The sequence below is a fragment of the Canis lupus genome, chromosome 4 (assembly GCF_011100685.1).
Source record: "Canis lupus familiaris isolate Mischka breed German Shepherd chromosome 4, alternate assembly UU_Cfam_GSD_1.0, whole genome shotgun sequence".
In the NCBI taxonomy this organism is placed as follows: Eukaryota; Metazoa; Chordata; class Mammalia; order Carnivora; family Canidae; genus Canis; species Canis lupus.
The window spans coordinates 20,053,549-20,070,233 of NC_049225.1; the positions used below are offsets into that span (position 1 = coordinate 20,053,549).

Sequence of the window (16,685 nt, forward strand, 5' to 3'; positions counted from 1 at the left end):
ATTCGTAAAGATAACAACTTGTCCACCAGCATGCCTTTCATATGCAAACCAACCAGTCCAAAATTTATACCACCAACTACCTCCTTATCTAACTCACACACATAAGCCAGTAATTCTCTTACCTTGAATTACCCCAGGGCCACGTACCAGGAAACTAAAAACCAATCCTACAGCCCAAAGCCTGGAGGAATTAACCAATTAGCCAATCCAAACTTTATTCTGCCCAGTCTTGCCCTTCTCAAGGAAATCCCTACAAAGGCCATGATCTAAGATCTCACCTGTGCTCTTGTCTTCTGCCTCTTGACTACCCTACTGTTCTCCCCTATGGCTGTGTATTTGCTGTAATCTGAATATAATAAACTTATTCCAACCTCATTCTTGTTTCCTCTTATGGCCACACGGACTTTATCATACCAAATCCAACTTGTGTACATTCTTCCAATTTCCAATTTTACAATTTTGGTTATAACAGAGCTGATGGCCATCAAGTTCATTAAGAGTCTATAATTTTCTTCTCTTCCTATGGTACATCCAATAAAATACAATGATCAAGTGTTTATTCAACAAACCCTGGGTTTCATCTGTGTGTACCAGTGTTGTCACTATGTAGTGATAAAGATATATAAAGGTTTCTACCTTTTAGGAACTGACATAGTAGAGAAGATTTTTATCCAAATAATTCTATACAACAGGAAAACAGAAATGCAAGTTATTAAATTACTGAATGCCAGGTAACTACACAAATGATACTGCACAAATATTTGACTTGAGTTCTTACAAGAGTGATCTTGAAGATGTAGGATAATCCTTCAGCTAGGCAAGATTCAAGAGACAGAAATGGAAATATGCCAGAGAATAACCCGGAATTTCAAAAAGGATGAATTAGTGCAGGGAGATCAGTAGAAAAGCTATTGCCACAGTTTTTGCATTGATAGTAATAGTCTAATTAGAATAAAACAAAAAAATTAGTTTAAGATAGGAGAAACCTAAGGGTCTGAGAATTTTGGGTTGTTTTTTTAAGATTTTTAAGATTTATTTTTTCATGAGAGACACAGAGAAGCAGAGACATAGAGGGAGAAGCAGGCTCCTCGCAGGGAGCCCAACACGGGACTCAATTCTCGGACCTGGGATCACACTGAGCCAAAGGCAGACACTCAACTACCGAGCCACCTAGGCGTCCTAGGTCTGAGAGTTTAAAATAACTGGCTCAACAGCAAATATTTAACCATTTGCAAAAAAAGAAAGAAAGAAAAAAGAAAAATAAAAGTTACTAAACAAAAACAGAAACAACCCAAACAAACAAACAAAAACCCCACAAACGATCAGTAAGATTTGGCAAATGAGTCAATGTCGGTGCTATAGGCTAAAAAGCAGACCCTAAGGTGAATCTACGGTTTGAACCTAAATAAGTTCAAGAAACTTTAATAGGGACACCTGGGTGTCTCAGCAGTTGAGCATCTGCCTTTGTTTTTTTGTTTTTTTATTTTTATTTTTATTTATTTATGATAGAGAGAGAGAGAGAGAGAGAGAGGCAGAGACACAGGCAGAGGGAGAAGCAGGCTCCATGCACCGGGAGACCGATGTGGGATTCGATCCCGGGTCTCCAGGATCACGCCCTGGGCCAAAGGCAGGCGCCAAACCGCTGCGCCACCCAGGGATCCCGAGCATCTGCCTTTGACTCAGGGCAGGACCCTGGAGTCCCGGGATCGAGTCCCACATCAGGCTTCCCGCATGGAGCCTGCTTCTCTCCCTCTGCCTCTCTCTGCCTCTCTGTGTCCCTCATGAATAAATAAATAAAATCTTAAAAAAAAAAAAAAAAGAAAAGAAACTTTAATAAACAAGGAAAAGTTGTTTTTGTAGTCTGTCTTGGAGAGATGGAGATAGCTAACTTAAGTACAACTGTTTCCATTTAAAATGTTCCTTTTTGGGACGCCCGAGTGGGTCAGCAGTTTAGCACTTGCCTTCAGCCCAGGGTGTGATCCTGGAGTCCCAGGATCAAGTCCCATGTCCAGCTCCCTGCATGGAGCCTGTTTCTCCCTCTGCCTGTGTCTCTGTCTCTTTCTCTCTCTCTGTGTCTCTCATGAATAAATAAATAAAATCTTTAAAAAATAAAATTAAAATAAAATAAATGTTCCTTTTTTTCCATTTTATCAGTTTCATAACTTCAGAAATATGTATTTTTGGCTTTCTTTTTCCTATAGTCAAACACCATATAAACAGTGGATGCCCTATTAACATATTTATATATTATGCAGATAAATGTAGGCACATTGGTGTTAAAATAACTACAAATGCTAAGAGGAGCAAAGTGTAACCAAAAGCATTTAGTTTAAGCATCAGTCTGTCATTTTAGGAGGGGCAGAATTTAAAATTTAAATTTTATGTACTTATCACAGGAACAAAAAGGGATCTTTAATTCTTTTATTTTTCTGTATCATTTTATCTCTAAAGTCTGATGGTAAAGGAATCCAATTCATTTTATATCTTGCTCCAATGGAGCATTACCTCTAAGTATCACATACATTTTCTTGAAATTTTGGCATAATTTTGAAAATTTGGCATGTAAGCTCCAACAAAGTAATAGAAGACAGAAGTATTTTCATGTTTAATGCAATATGAGAGACATAGTAGGAAGACACGTTTGTTGAATAAATACCTAAAGTTCAGTTATAAGTAAAAAAGATGTGCATTGTCTATCTAAAGACAAATATGGAAACAGCATATAGTCTACTTCAGTGTAAGGCAGACCTAAAATTAATTTCCCATTCTAATACTAATGGTAGTTTTCCTTTAAGAAACATTTAGAACTCTCACCACATACCAGGGAGTATTCTTTTCACTTTATATGTTATCTCACTTAATCATTACAACCACCCTAAGAATGTAGCATGATTATTCTAACAGAAGTGAATACTCAGGCACAGAAAGGCTAAGCAATGTGCCCAAGATAACAGAGCTAAGAAGTAACAGAGTCAGAATTTGTACCCAAGCACTCTAATTCCAGAGCCTATTTGAAAATGATGATAGTATATTTATGTTATTAAAAAAAAAAAAAAAGTATGCAGTGAAAATCTAGGTCCACTATCCATTACCCTATATCAACCTAGTTCACACCCCTGATCTTACACCTCTGCACCAAGGTAACAGCTATTATAAGACGTATATATCACTCCAGGGTAAATGCATCTACAAGCAAATACAAACACAAACTTTTTCATATTTTATCCAAAATATAGCTTTCTATAACAACGTTCTATACCATGCTCTTTTTACTTCATGATGTATCATAGAGACCTTCACATATTGTCAACTACATAGTATTGTATCACATTGACTGAATAAACAACAATTTTACCAGTTCTCAACAACCACAAGGTTGTTTACAAGGTTTTGCAACTATAAATAATGTTGCAGGGCAGCCCGTGGTGGCTCAGCGGTTTGGCGACGCCTTCAGCCCGGGGTGTGGTCCTGGGGACCCGAGATCGGGTCCCACGTCGGGCTCCCTGCATGGAGCTGGCTTCTCCCTCTGCCTGTGTCTCTGCCTCTCTCTCTGTGTGTCTCTCATGAATAAATAAAATCTTAAAAAAATAATAATAAATAATGTTGCAGTAATATGCCACTGTGTTATTTTGTACAGACAAAAATGGAGCTATGAGAGAGAGCTATATTCTTGTGGTTTTGTTTTTTTTTTAAGATTTTATTTATTTATTCATGAGAGAGACTGAGACATAGGCAGAGGGAGAAGCAGGCTCCCCACTGGGAGCCCGATGCAGGAATTGAGCCCAGAACCCCAGGACCACAACCTGAGCCAAAGGCAAATCAACCACTGAGCCACCCAGGCCCCTATTCTTATGCGTCTTGAAAAAAGGGTAGGTACACTTGCAATTCTAACATATGTTGGCAAAATACCCCCATAGTGTTTATCAATTTACACTAACAACCTATGAACACTTGTTTACGGACAGCCTCACCAGAGAGTACACAGCAGTCCCCTCCCCTTATTTGCAGGGGATACATCCTAAGGCCTAGTAGATTTCATCTTGAAACCATGGATAATAATGAACACTGTATATACTGTTTTCTCTATACATACATAACATTTAATTTGTAAATGAGGCACAGTAAGAGATTAATAGTAAAGTAGAACAATGATAACATACTGTCATAAAAGTTACGTGAATGGTCTCACCCTCTCTCAAAACATCTTATTGTAATGTACTCACCCTTCTGTGAGATGTACTGATGAGATGAAGTGAGGTGAATGAGGTAGGCATTGTGACAAAGCATTAGACAACTACTGGCCTCCTGACAACATCAAGACGACCATCTGCTTCTAGACCGGCAGATGACTGTGGGTAACTGAAACCTCTGAAAGTAAAACTCTGGCTGGGAGGTGAAGGGGCCATTGTATTATCTAAGTTAAGGATTTTTGCTAACCTGTTATGTAAAAAATGGTACCTCAGTGTAGCTTCTGCCATTCTCTTTAATACAAGTGAGGCTGAAGAACATTTAAGAGTCATTTGTATTTCCTTTTTTTTTTTTTTAAAAAAAGATTTTATTTATTTATTCATGAGAGACACAGAGAGAGAGAGAGGTAGAGACACAGGCGGAGGGAGAAGCAGGCTCCGTGCAGGGAGACTGACTTGGAACTCGATCCCGGGTCTCCAGGATTAGGCCCTGGGCCGAAGGCAGGCGCTCAACTGCTGAGCCACTGGGGATCCCTGTATTTCCCTTTTGTGAACTAACCATGTTGCTACCGGACTGTTTTCATCTTGTCAATTTCTGGGAGTGCTTTATATCCAGAAAATTAGCGTTTTGACTATAGTGAGTCAAATATTTTCCCATTTATCTTTTAACCTGTTTACAGTAATTTCTATCTGGCAAAATTTTTTTCATGTGGTTACTTTTCTGTGCCTCCCTCACAATTCAGTCAGAAAGGCTTTCCTGACTCCAAAATAATAAACAAATTTGTCCATGTTTTCTTTGAGCACATTTATCATTAGTCTTTACATTTAAATATTTGATTCATTTGGAATTTATCCAAATATATATATGGCATGAGGTAGTAATCCAATTTTCTTTGTTCCCTGGATGATGCTTCTACTTATTCTAAGATTATCAACAGCTACACTTGGAATTTTTCCCCCATTGATTTGAGGTGATTTAGGTCTATGTCTGGGCTTTATATTCTTTTAACACACCTATTTGTGAGGCAATTTTAACTATTTAAAGACATTAAAATAAGTTACATATTTCTGTTATTTTTCAGAGTTTCCCTAGTTGCTTTATTTTTCCATAACAACTAAATCCATTTATCTAGTTCCCTCAAAAACCAAAACAAAACAAAACACCACTTGGTATTTTTGTTAGGATCACCTCAAGTTGACAAATTAACTTTAGAGAAAAGTGACAGATTTGTTTAGGTTGACTAATCCTACCCAACACGGTTTCCATTTGTTTAAAATTTTTGTGTCCCTCAGAAATGCTTTCAAGTCTTCTTCATATAGGTCTGGTACACTTCTTGGGTTATATTCCTGGGTCATTTCATCTTTCTCTTGCTAATATAAATAGTGTATTTTCTTCCACTGTTGACATCTAATTGGTTCTTGTTTCCATTACATTTTAACCTTGATTGGGGCAAGTTTTTAGCCTCTTGAATTTTTATTTCCCTCACCAGCAAGACTGAGCTAGTATGTCCTTTGCAGGGTGGTTTTATGATTCTGGGATAAAGTACAAAGGACTTAGCTCAGCGCCCGGCACATAACGGTGGTTACCATTATTATTTTTAAATACCAGCATTCCCATACCTAAGTAATATATTCCAAGTAATATTTCTAGTTAAATTTCTCTCCAGTTAAGTATGAGGTTTGTATCTTTCTTCTCCCCCTTACACTGCCATACCAACTTCTAACATATTCCCTTTCCTCTGTATTTCCAGTTACAGAGGAAACTGGAACTCAACTCCCCAACTCAGTGTAGAAATAGACCTATGTTCAGACAGAGGTAACACCAACCTGTCAGGCTTTTACCTAATTACTCTCCAGAAGATAAGTATAGGTCTATTAAGTCCATTTCTGTTAGAATGCCTAGGTATGAAATCTATAGATAAGCAATAACTGGATCAAAAACCAAAGTATATATGTGCTAATTGATAAATACTTGGGAGCAACTGTGGAAAGCAATCTAAGCTCCACTTTACTCTCGTCATATCATACAAAAAAAAATCACAAGCTTCTTCAAATAACTTATAAGTAAGGCAGCATTCCTCCAATTGTTTTCAGATGCTCCTAATCCTGCTCCTCTTTTAGCCTTATGCTATTCCTTCCCCATTCTCATTTCCCTTTCACAAAAGCAACAGCATATCTGAGGACACATTTCCTAGGAGCTCTTGCCTACATGCTAACACATATGCAATATATAGTTAAAATTATTTCAGCTATTAGTGGAATCAAAAAGTAACTTTTATGTGATTGCATCTTGTGACTTCAATAACTTTGCTTCCAGTGAAATCTAGAAGGAAGTCATAAAATCAGGCACAATTAACAGGTTTGTGTTAAGCAAAAACAAGCAAACGAACCTATTAATAAAATTCAAATGAGTGGGCTATATGATGGTACCTGGCAAATAAATGTTTCAATTTTACAGAAATATTACATCACCAGGTACTTTAAATAGTCCCTACAAAACACAAAATTAAGTACTGTTAACAGATTACTAGTTGCTCAAGTAAATAGGTTGCAATCAGGGAGAAATTTACAGTTGAAATGTTAGCCTACTTTGAACTGAAGAGGAAAAAAAAAAACTGGAAATAAAACATCTCATGCTGTTAGCACTAATCTTTCTCCCCACTTACAATACTGAATTTCTTATTGATCACTGAATATTGTTATCAAGTTCAAAACAAAATTCACTTCACTCTATCTTTACTCCCCTCCTAAAACAAAACAATTAACATTCCTTTTCCTGGATTCCACATTTCTATTAATTACTAACTCAACCTAGAACCACACCTGGCTCCCCCCATACCCTGCTTGTTCACTTCCATTTGGTTAACCAAAGCCTGTCCATTCAGCCTCCCCTAATCTCTCCTTGATTTAATAGCTCCTTTGTATTAAAGGGCCATAATTAGAGCCTAACTGATTTCTTTACCTCTAAATTCTCTCCCCTCCTCTCCAGCACGAAAAACCTGATTAATTTTCATCCCAAAGTATCAGTGGACATCCACCTTAAAATTAAATTCAAGCTCCCTAATTTGATTAATTCTACAGTCTGAGCACAATTTATCTTCCTAACCTTCTTGCTCATTATTCTCAGACATTTTAGTTAAATAGACTACTATTCCCTCAAAAGGCCTCCAATTTGCCTAATTGCCATTTGAACTGCTTTACCTATAAAGTTCTTATTCTTTCCTCCTTGAAATACTATACATCCTTGAAATACTATAATATTATATATCATATATTATCTTCCCTATAGAAACTCACCTACAATCCACTCCATTCCAAATGGTTACAATATTCCTCCGTACACAACAGTAATCTGGTTATGCATCTTCTAACACTTAGTACATTTTGTATGCATTTCTGCATTTGTTTTATCTTCCTTTCTGGATCTTTAAATGATATTCATCACAGTATAATCAAAAGCTTGTCAAATGAATACATTTTTAAAACTCATTTACAAATATCTTTTTAGCTTATCAACTTTGTAGAGTGAAGCACAACTATGCTTAATTTTAAAATAAATTCAGTTACCATATCTTCTAGAATTGCTAAAATTATTCTTTTTCCTACAGAAACTAACAAATGCAAATAAAGACTAAGTTGATATATACATACATGGTATCATAATTTATAACAAAAATCTGGAAATAAATTCCAAAAAAACAGAACACAAATGTTGGTACATTTAAATGATGAAGTGTTAAACTATCATTAACAATATCCCTAAGTAATATTTTAAAACATGGGGAAATACTTATTAATATTTATTAAAGTATTATTCAATTATTAGTAAAACAAAAAACTGAGATATAAGAACATACGCCTACTCTGATCACACACATATATGAGTATAGAAAAAGTCTTAAATGACAATAGTACTTATCTATGCATGATAGTATTATGGTTGATTTTTACTTGCCTATATTTTTCAAATTCTCTACCGAGAACACGAAATACTTTCATAATTAGAAAAGAATTATAAACTAAAAATGTGTTATTTCAGAATAGCAGAACACCTAGCAAAGGAATAAAATAAAACTAAACTCAGATATCAATAAAGAATTAGAATATTTTAAAATATGTGAAAAACACATTATTATTAAAGGACTCTAGAATATTTTAAGGTCAACAAAAGCTAAACTAAACTTCTGCCATCCTAGAACTGGAGAAAAAAAGAATAATTCCATGCAAATAAAATATTATGGTTTGAAGACTGAGTCACTAATATTCAAGAAACTTCCCTTTTAAATAATAACTCCAATAACACATTCATACACAGCACAGGTTTTTCTCACATGTAAAGTAACTATCACAATTCATTAAAATAATTATATATCTTAATAAATAATTATTGCCTTCTTAATTCCATCAGCATGAAAGAAATCCATGGAAGCTGAAAGGAGATAAATCATGGGCTCTTTAATATGGTTTCTTCATTAGTGCTTCCCACTTTTCTACTAACAATCCTAGCACAAAAAAGCCCCTGTAACAATACATGAATGCATGTCCTTTATTAGGTTTTCTTTAATATGTACCGGTACCTGATACATACCCAAATACCTGATATGCTTTCTAGCCTAGGAAAACTAAATATCTATGAAGTGAGACTTATTTCTTCAAAGCAATTTAAAAAATACATGGGGTCTGTAAGAAATAAGCTTTAATAGCACTACATATTTGTATGACATATTGGGAACACAGAACCCTAAAAACACTTACCAAGATGATGGAAACTAACCACCTAAGCTTTCACCTGCAACAACCTAGGAACTCCCCAAACCGCAAAACTGAAATCTACCATACTCCTGTTCTTTCAAGGAAAGCAAATCGTTCACTACCAATCAGATAAAAAATATCAACATACCAAACACACACAAAAAAAATCACTGGTTCTAAGCCTCTATTTGTTAGACTGCTCAGATTAGGCATCTACTACTATAACTGTCTTCTTTGTGGGTTAAAGGTTTTATAAAGCATTCATCAAACCAATGCATCCTACAAAGAGATACATGGCAGACTTGATAAAATATAACTAATCCAAGTTCCAATATTGACACCAAATCCACCACACCTGGAAATTACTATGGATCTTGGATAGTAGCATAGCATAGCATAAGACAACAAAGGGAAATAGAATGTGATATATAACAGAAGAAAGAGAAAAGACTAGGTGTTACCATAGTTGTTTGTTTAAATATTCTTCATACCACACAAGGTTATAATGAAGTACCAAAGTGGTAACACAATGCAAACATCTTGGTAAAATAATGATTTATTTTAAAAGGCCATCACATAAAATGGCAAAGAAACAAATTAGTATTTGATCTTCCTTAAATAGAAGATATTACTGTAAATAATTCTAAACATAAGAACAATTTAGTGAATAAGGTAGGTGACTGGTAGACTTAAATTTTCAGATTCAATTTATAGATGTTCACCAGTCACCTGCTGTTTTGACAAGTTACTTACCAACTTGTGCTGCCATTTCTCCGTAAATTTATCCCCTAAGGGTGAGGATAATTCTTGCAAATTGTGTCACAAGCATTTTGAAAGGAACCATGAGTTATTGTGTAATGCTCTTGAAATTCCTCAGATGTAGGGTCCTACACAAAGTAAAGTATTATTATACATCTCTCTAACAGTAGTCATCTGTTTGCATTATGATTTTTCTTTCCTACCCTTGACACTGTGATTCTTGGGCACTAACCTTCCTCAAAGTAAAGTGTCCAAAACAAGCCTCCATTCCTGTCCCAAGTAATTACTTTTTTCAAGTCTTCATATCATCCACATCCTTCTCATCCTTAGAAGGTATCATGAAAACTAAGAGTTATAAAACAAAATAAGCTTCTTTGATATTATATGCTTTGGTTTAATAAGAAATATGTGGGATAATTTGGTATTTTTAATCTCTCAAAGTGAGTAATTTTATTTCACATATTTATACATTTATTTTCCTATTATTTTAAATTGACTATATTTTAAGGAGTTCATGTAAAGATTTATGTTTTATGAACAGAGAGAGCAAGTCAGAAAATGATGAAGCAAAAAGGCAAGCATGTAACTACTGCTATATGACCAAAATGCTTTCATTGGACTGACCTTACAGTAGAAATCACCATTTTGGGATATAGGAAACAATCAATGCTCATCATCTTTACAACTTCTGTAGAAGAGTTGAACATAAGCTACAACATGTTTATCATACTATTTAAAACTTTATCTGCCGCTGACTTTGCAAATCAAGCTAGTCTTCAGTTCAGGAATAAAATATATATATTTGAATTTTTAGTTTATGTTGGCACGATATTACATCCTGAAAACACAACGCTCAACCTTCTTATATAGTTCCTAAAATGGTTTCTTTCTGAATTTACACATCAGAAGGGAGGAGATAGTAAAACATGGTATCTTCATTGTGTAACATTGATTATAATAGAGTAAAATTTTAAGAGTTTTTTTTTTTTTTTTAAACCTCAGAATTACATTAAAATACTGATGGAAACTAGTTTCCTCCTAGATGAATAAACATTGTTTCATCATCTAAATATGGCATGGGAAAACCTTCATGGGATAAAGATAAAACCACAGGATTTAGAGTGCTCCCTTAACATTGTTAGCCTACTAACTGTCAGTCTTTTAATCTCATTTTACTTCAGTTTTCCTCATTTGTAAAATGGGGACTATAACACCTGTCCTAGCTACAAGACTGTTATGAGGATTAAATGAGATAATCTAACTGAAAGAACTCTGTAAACCATGAAAAGCTATCAAACAATCATCTCTAAGAGGACTACATCATATTATTTACAAATTTATGGTCAAAAAATATTTAGTACTGTTTCTAACATGAAACAAATGGAAGTAGATGTGCAAAACATTAGGACTATGGTTACCAAAAATAATACCTATTATTGAATATACAATGAACAAATGATCTTGTTAAAAAAAAAAAAGTACACTTCCTATACTTAAAATATTCAGAAATGAATTTGGAAGGAAATATAAAACAATTTACTTAGATAAACCAGTCTAGCATATTAAAGATCAGATATATTTACCTGTTAGCTATGAATTAAGAAATGAAGAGCCACTAGCTATAAAAGAGTTTTAAAAAATTTTTATGAAGGAAAAATACATACACAAAAGTGAAACAGATGTTCACCCCTCTGGAAATTATCAAAAAGAGCTCATAGTGATAGCAAGGGGCATACATATACAAGAGAACGGAGATGAACATGGACACAATCTGTACTCTTGGTATATAATAAAGAGTATCAGTGAGCCTTTCCTATGTGGTTCCTAAAATTTTCAGGATGGAAACCTCTCCCAATAGGTAGGCTGAATCTATTTACTACAGTATAACTCTCAAGATTAGCTTATCCTTAATGAATGAAGCCACCTTTCTCTTTCACTCCTTATTACAAAATATTTAATATGTTTATAAAGCCAGTTATCAATAAGGAAACAATTCCTAGCTCCCTCCTTTCTATATTCTTTGTCAGTTCAAAGCTCTGATGAAATGAATTATGTTTATTACATGGTTCTAGAAAATCAGACTCACTCAATTAACAGAAAACTTTAAAACCAATTAAATAAGAACTCCTTACCTTCCAATTCAGGTCTCAAACTCACAAATTAAAAAAAAAAAAAAAAAGTTGGGGAAGGAGTACATTTAAATCATTAAAGATTTATTCCCAAGGGAAATAATTTTATTTAAAAACATTAGAGGTTTCCACTCAAACACCTTAAATCAAAACTGAGGTTAAAAAAGTCCCTATCAGAGCAACTGCTACCTTTTGAACTTTTACTTTCTCCTAACTCTCTAATTCAGATATACTTCAATGTGTTGCTGAACCTGGATTTCCAGTAAAAAGCTTTTCTCAAGATCAGGCTCCTCTCCTATACAACTAAAAACTATTTCAGTTCCAGACTTACTGACTACATATGTGATCAGTGGTTGAATTAAAATTAAGACTTTATTTTCTTCCAGAAATCTTCAACCTACCCCACAATGACATTTCCTATTATTTAAATTTCCCAGTTTCAGGGACACTATCATATCATGTCAACTTTCAATCTTCTCCAGCTATTTCATTTATGTATGCCACATCTCCCAAATCAGGCTGTAAATTTTTCGAAGACAAAATTCATGACTTTTTCACTTTTCTAGTCCATAAATGTACCCAGGACAATACGGCAATCCTGAAGAGGTACTGAAAGTTAGGTAAACCCACCCTCCCAACTTTATATTACCAAATAACGTTTCCAAAATAAATCAATACGGTGATATAAATGTCACAATGCAATCATCACAATGTCAACATGACCACAAAAAACCCTCTTCTGGCTAGTTAAGTTTCTCAGAATCTTACCTACAGAGTTAAAAGCTGATAAAGACACATCCTACTAATGCAGTGTCTACCCTGTCCTGGACACAAAACAGATGCTCAGTAACATTTAAAAAATTTAAACTTTAGTAAATTTCAGTAACCATATTACCAATTTCTTTGTACTGGCTTTGTACCTTTTACTTGTCCTGTGGCCTGTCAGAAATTACTAAAGCAATACAGAGATATATGTTCAATTATTTCTGTTGAGCATGTCAAGTATAAAAAAGGCAATAGCCCCAAAACCATGAAAATCTTAACTTGAGGCAGCATTCCAAGCTAAGCAAAAAAAGTAAAGGATACATCCGCCTCTGAAGCAGTGATAGCAAATACATATCAATAAATTACCATTGTCTACACACCACAACCTCAATACCTAAGATTATGAAATTCTGGTAAGATTCCATAAAACATTCTTAGTGAGGTAGAATATAAGACAGCTGCCACTTTAGCTTGAATTATGCAATTATTAAACCTACTGTATTAAAGGACTGCTACCATTCATCCAAAAGATTTAAATTACAAATTAAGGCAGAAGGAAAAAGATTAAGATCCTACCAAAAAGAAAGGATGGAAACTATACAGGATTTACAAGTTAGAAAGGTGAGGTTTGGCATGGTAGTGAGATGATATGGAAGATGAATAACATGCTTTAATTTAATATTTAATATTTTACTATTTTATACCTACATTTACCTCTCAAAAGTAGACTAACAATAGAAGCCACTTAAATAATGAAGTGGTAAAGAAAAATAATTCCATAGAAAATACTTAAGTGCCATTATTGTTAAAGTTAAAAGAAGAAACTATAAATCAGTACAGCGGAGGCCCTATCTGAATTTACCACCTTAAAAATTAACTTTTAGTAATCATAATTAAGAGCAAAATTCACTTAACAGTATTTCTAAGTGTGGTAATAATCTTATTTTAAAATACGTCTGTATATCTAGAAAGAGAACATGATGTGTGAACAAATCCCTCAAAATTCTCGTTATACACTAAAAATTATTCTACATTTGGCTTATACAGCAACTACAAAATCAGGACATATTATAGTCACAAAACTTTTAATAGCTAGTGCTTCTACTTGAAAGTAGGAAATTAGGGGAATAAAAGATATTTCTAACTAAACCAAATAAAATCTTGTATTTAAAATACAACAATAGGGAGAACAATAGGAAAATTAGGATATATTTTAGGCAAGCTTCCATCTTATTTACTTTTCTTTCTGATGTATTGAAAATAACACGATAGATCATGCATTTAAAATCTGCCAAGGTAGCTGAATAGTACTTATTAAACAGGACCTACATATATGCTCTATACCTATATAATCTGTCCAAAAGAAAAGGTATCCACATGGCATGCTGAATTTTCTCTATTGTTTTACATAATAATTACATTCTAAAACCAAAGCTTCATACAATAAGGGTTTATAACAACAGTTTAAAAAAATAGAAACCACGAAGTAATTGAAGTACTTAGAAGCATGCAAATGTAAAGGATATATTTAACTCCAGCTCTGCTTTTAAAGCTTAATAAAAAAACATAGGTCTAGTACTAAAGAAATTCCTTGACATTTCAAACTTAGATGATATAATTATTAGAGCAAACAAAATTTTCAACTTACCTGGTTTCTTTCTGGATTTTTCATGACCCAGCTGTCCTAGATCATTACATCCACATGTGTACACTGTTCCATCATCCAGGACAAATACAGTATGTCTGAGTCCACATCCCACATCTCGGACCTTTTTATTTATAAAAAAGTCACTTTTTCTGGGCTCTAGTACAATTTCTTCATCAATTCCACCCAAACCTAGCTGTCCAAAAGATGCATTTCCCCAGCACAACATGTTTGTAATTCTTTTGGTCTTCCAGTTTCAATAAAAACCTTCCTTCTGAAACACTGGAAAGTTGGAGGTATCCCTATGTCTGAAGAGATACAAAAAAAGTTAATATGACTTCAAGGAAAACACGTATAATTATTCTCTCAAGTGCTATGCTACAGTAATTACTGCATAGTAAACATGGAACCTATTTTATCAGATGCTACATAAGTATCATCCGGTTTCAGAAACCAAACAACTGTATTTTTAGAAATATATAGAATCATTTACAAAAAAATTCTCTCCACAATTCTTTGCAAAATTTAAAACTTATTACTAGAGTTGCTACCTTGTGAAATCATTTCACTCTGAGCAAGAAATAAAACATCTACCCACTACCCCCAAATCAATATATACACAGTGAAAAACTGTGCCAACTACACAAACAAAACCCTGCAATCCCCCTCAAAGCCTAACATAATTAAGCCTTTAAATACCCACCTCTGCATCAGCAAACTGAAGTTATTTGTAACAGAAATAAAACCAATAATGGAAACTTTAAACTTCCCACAATTTATATAATCTTCCAATTATTCACACTAACACACCCTACAGAACAGCACGGTTCTCTCTTCAAACCTCAATCTTAAGACAATCGCCTCCCAAGACATTTTACAGATCAAAATAGTAATACTCCTACCTCATCACTTAATTTTAAAACTAAACCTACGTAATTACATACTCACAAAAGAAAATACGCGGTTTAAATATCAAGATGCTCTCCCCAATCCAACATTTTCTATTACGAATGGTAACTCTGACTGAAAAATATTTCCCGTGGGCAATCTGTATCTATCTACACCTCTGAGACAAGTATTTGGAAACGGGGAGGAAAAAAAAAAAAAAAACTGCAAATAACCCCAGTACTGCCGATTTTTCAAGAACAGGAATGGGGGGATGGGGCATTAATAGTCTGGTGGCGAAATCTGTAGAACTTTCCAGTACACTGAAGATTTCTTCCCTTGTAAAGACGCCTATCAAAGAGTCCATTTCATGCAAACCCACACAGATTTTTAAACACATCACGTTACTAAATAACAATTACAGAAAGTCAGCCTTATTCCCGCTGTAGTCACCCACATTCCTTACACAGAACCTGAGAAGTTTCAAAATCCAACTTTCCTACGTTCGGGCTAGCTATTACCAAAGCTGTCCATTCCATGACCTATCCATTCAGAAAAGTTTGGTTTTATTCTTTTGGGACATCGGAACTCGATGGTTCCCAAGAGTTCTGCATTGTCTAACCTTTTTTTTTTTTTTTTTTTTTTTTAAGAATAGAGGACAGAAAAATACCTCAAATATTTCAGCGCATGAGGGTTAATCATCCTTTTCTTTTAAAAAGTCAGAAGATATGAAAAAGGCGTCCTCTCGCTAGCAACAGGTAGGGGAATGAGAAGCACTTTATTCCCATCATCCCCCGAACAGGCACTCGGATCAGCTCACGGGAACCAGGAGAGAGAAATCGTCCGTACACACCCAGCCCCGCGGGCCGATCGGCCAACCACGGCAGCCGCCCGCTCGCAGCAGCCGCAGAGGCCACCGACAGGGTCCGCAGTTCGGCGGCCCTCAATCCGAGGGAGGCCCTTCCCCAAGGAGGTGCGACATTCCAGCCCCCCGGCCCGAGATCCCCCACCGTCCGCGCCGCGCCCCCCGCCCCCCACCCTGAGGAAGCGCTGAGAAAGCACCCAGCGCCAAGCCGGCCTGTATCCGCCCGGCCCGGCCTGCCCCCTCCCTAACGCCGTCACACGCCCCCGAACCCACCGGGGCAACGACTCACCCAGCCCCTCACGGCAGGGGAAGCCCAGGGCGACGGGGGGCGGCGCCTCCCCAGAGAGTGAGGCAGCGCGGCAGCTGAGGCAAGCGGCAGCTGAGGCAAGTCTCCAGCTCCTGGACCTTCCTCCTTCAGCCGCCGGCGACGAACACCAGAGCTGCTCCGGCGTCCGTGCTGCTGCTCCGCGGCTCCCCTCCTTGGCTCCTGTGAAACTTTACCGGGTACCTAGAGAAAAACAGCAGCCGCCGCTGTCCAGTCCAGAGACAGCCGTCAGCGACCCGGATGGAGCGGGCGGGGAGGGACAGGCGGCAAGCGGGGCGGAGAGCGCGAGGGGTGGGGAGAGTTGGGGAAGAGACTGGGGAGGAGAAGGGAAAGGGGGAAGGTAGGTAGGCGGGGAGGGGGAGGGGCAGGCCGG

At 36.1% G+C, this 16,685-nt stretch overlaps 1 protein-coding gene across 13 annotated transcripts in view; it reads right to left on the reverse strand.

Moving 5' to 3' along the window:
- The window catches only part of HERC4 (HECT and RLD domain containing E3 ubiquitin protein ligase 4), a 132,857-nt gene extending 116,200 nt beyond the window's left edge, over positions 1-16,657 (reverse strand). For 5 of the 13 annotated variants that reach the window (XM_038534088.1, XM_038534087.1, XM_038534089.1 and 2 more), the window contains exons 1-2: positions 16,277-16,656; positions 14,241-14,545 (exon numbers count right to left, since the gene is read on the reverse strand). In XM_038534088.1, the coding sequence (XP_038390016.1) occupies positions 14,241-14,466 (226 nt within the window). In that variant the 5' untranslated portion in view covers positions 14,467-14,545; positions 16,277-16,656. Of the gene's footprint in view, positions 1-7,484; positions 7,613-9,692; positions 9,827-9,930; positions 9,948-14,240; positions 14,546-15,792; positions 15,877-16,276 lie in introns of those variants that run through there. The other 8 variants (XM_038534091.1, XM_038534083.1, XM_038534092.1 and 5 more) reach the window with 6 other exon arrangements.
- Between the last annotated feature and the right edge of the window lie 28 nt (positions 16,658-16,685).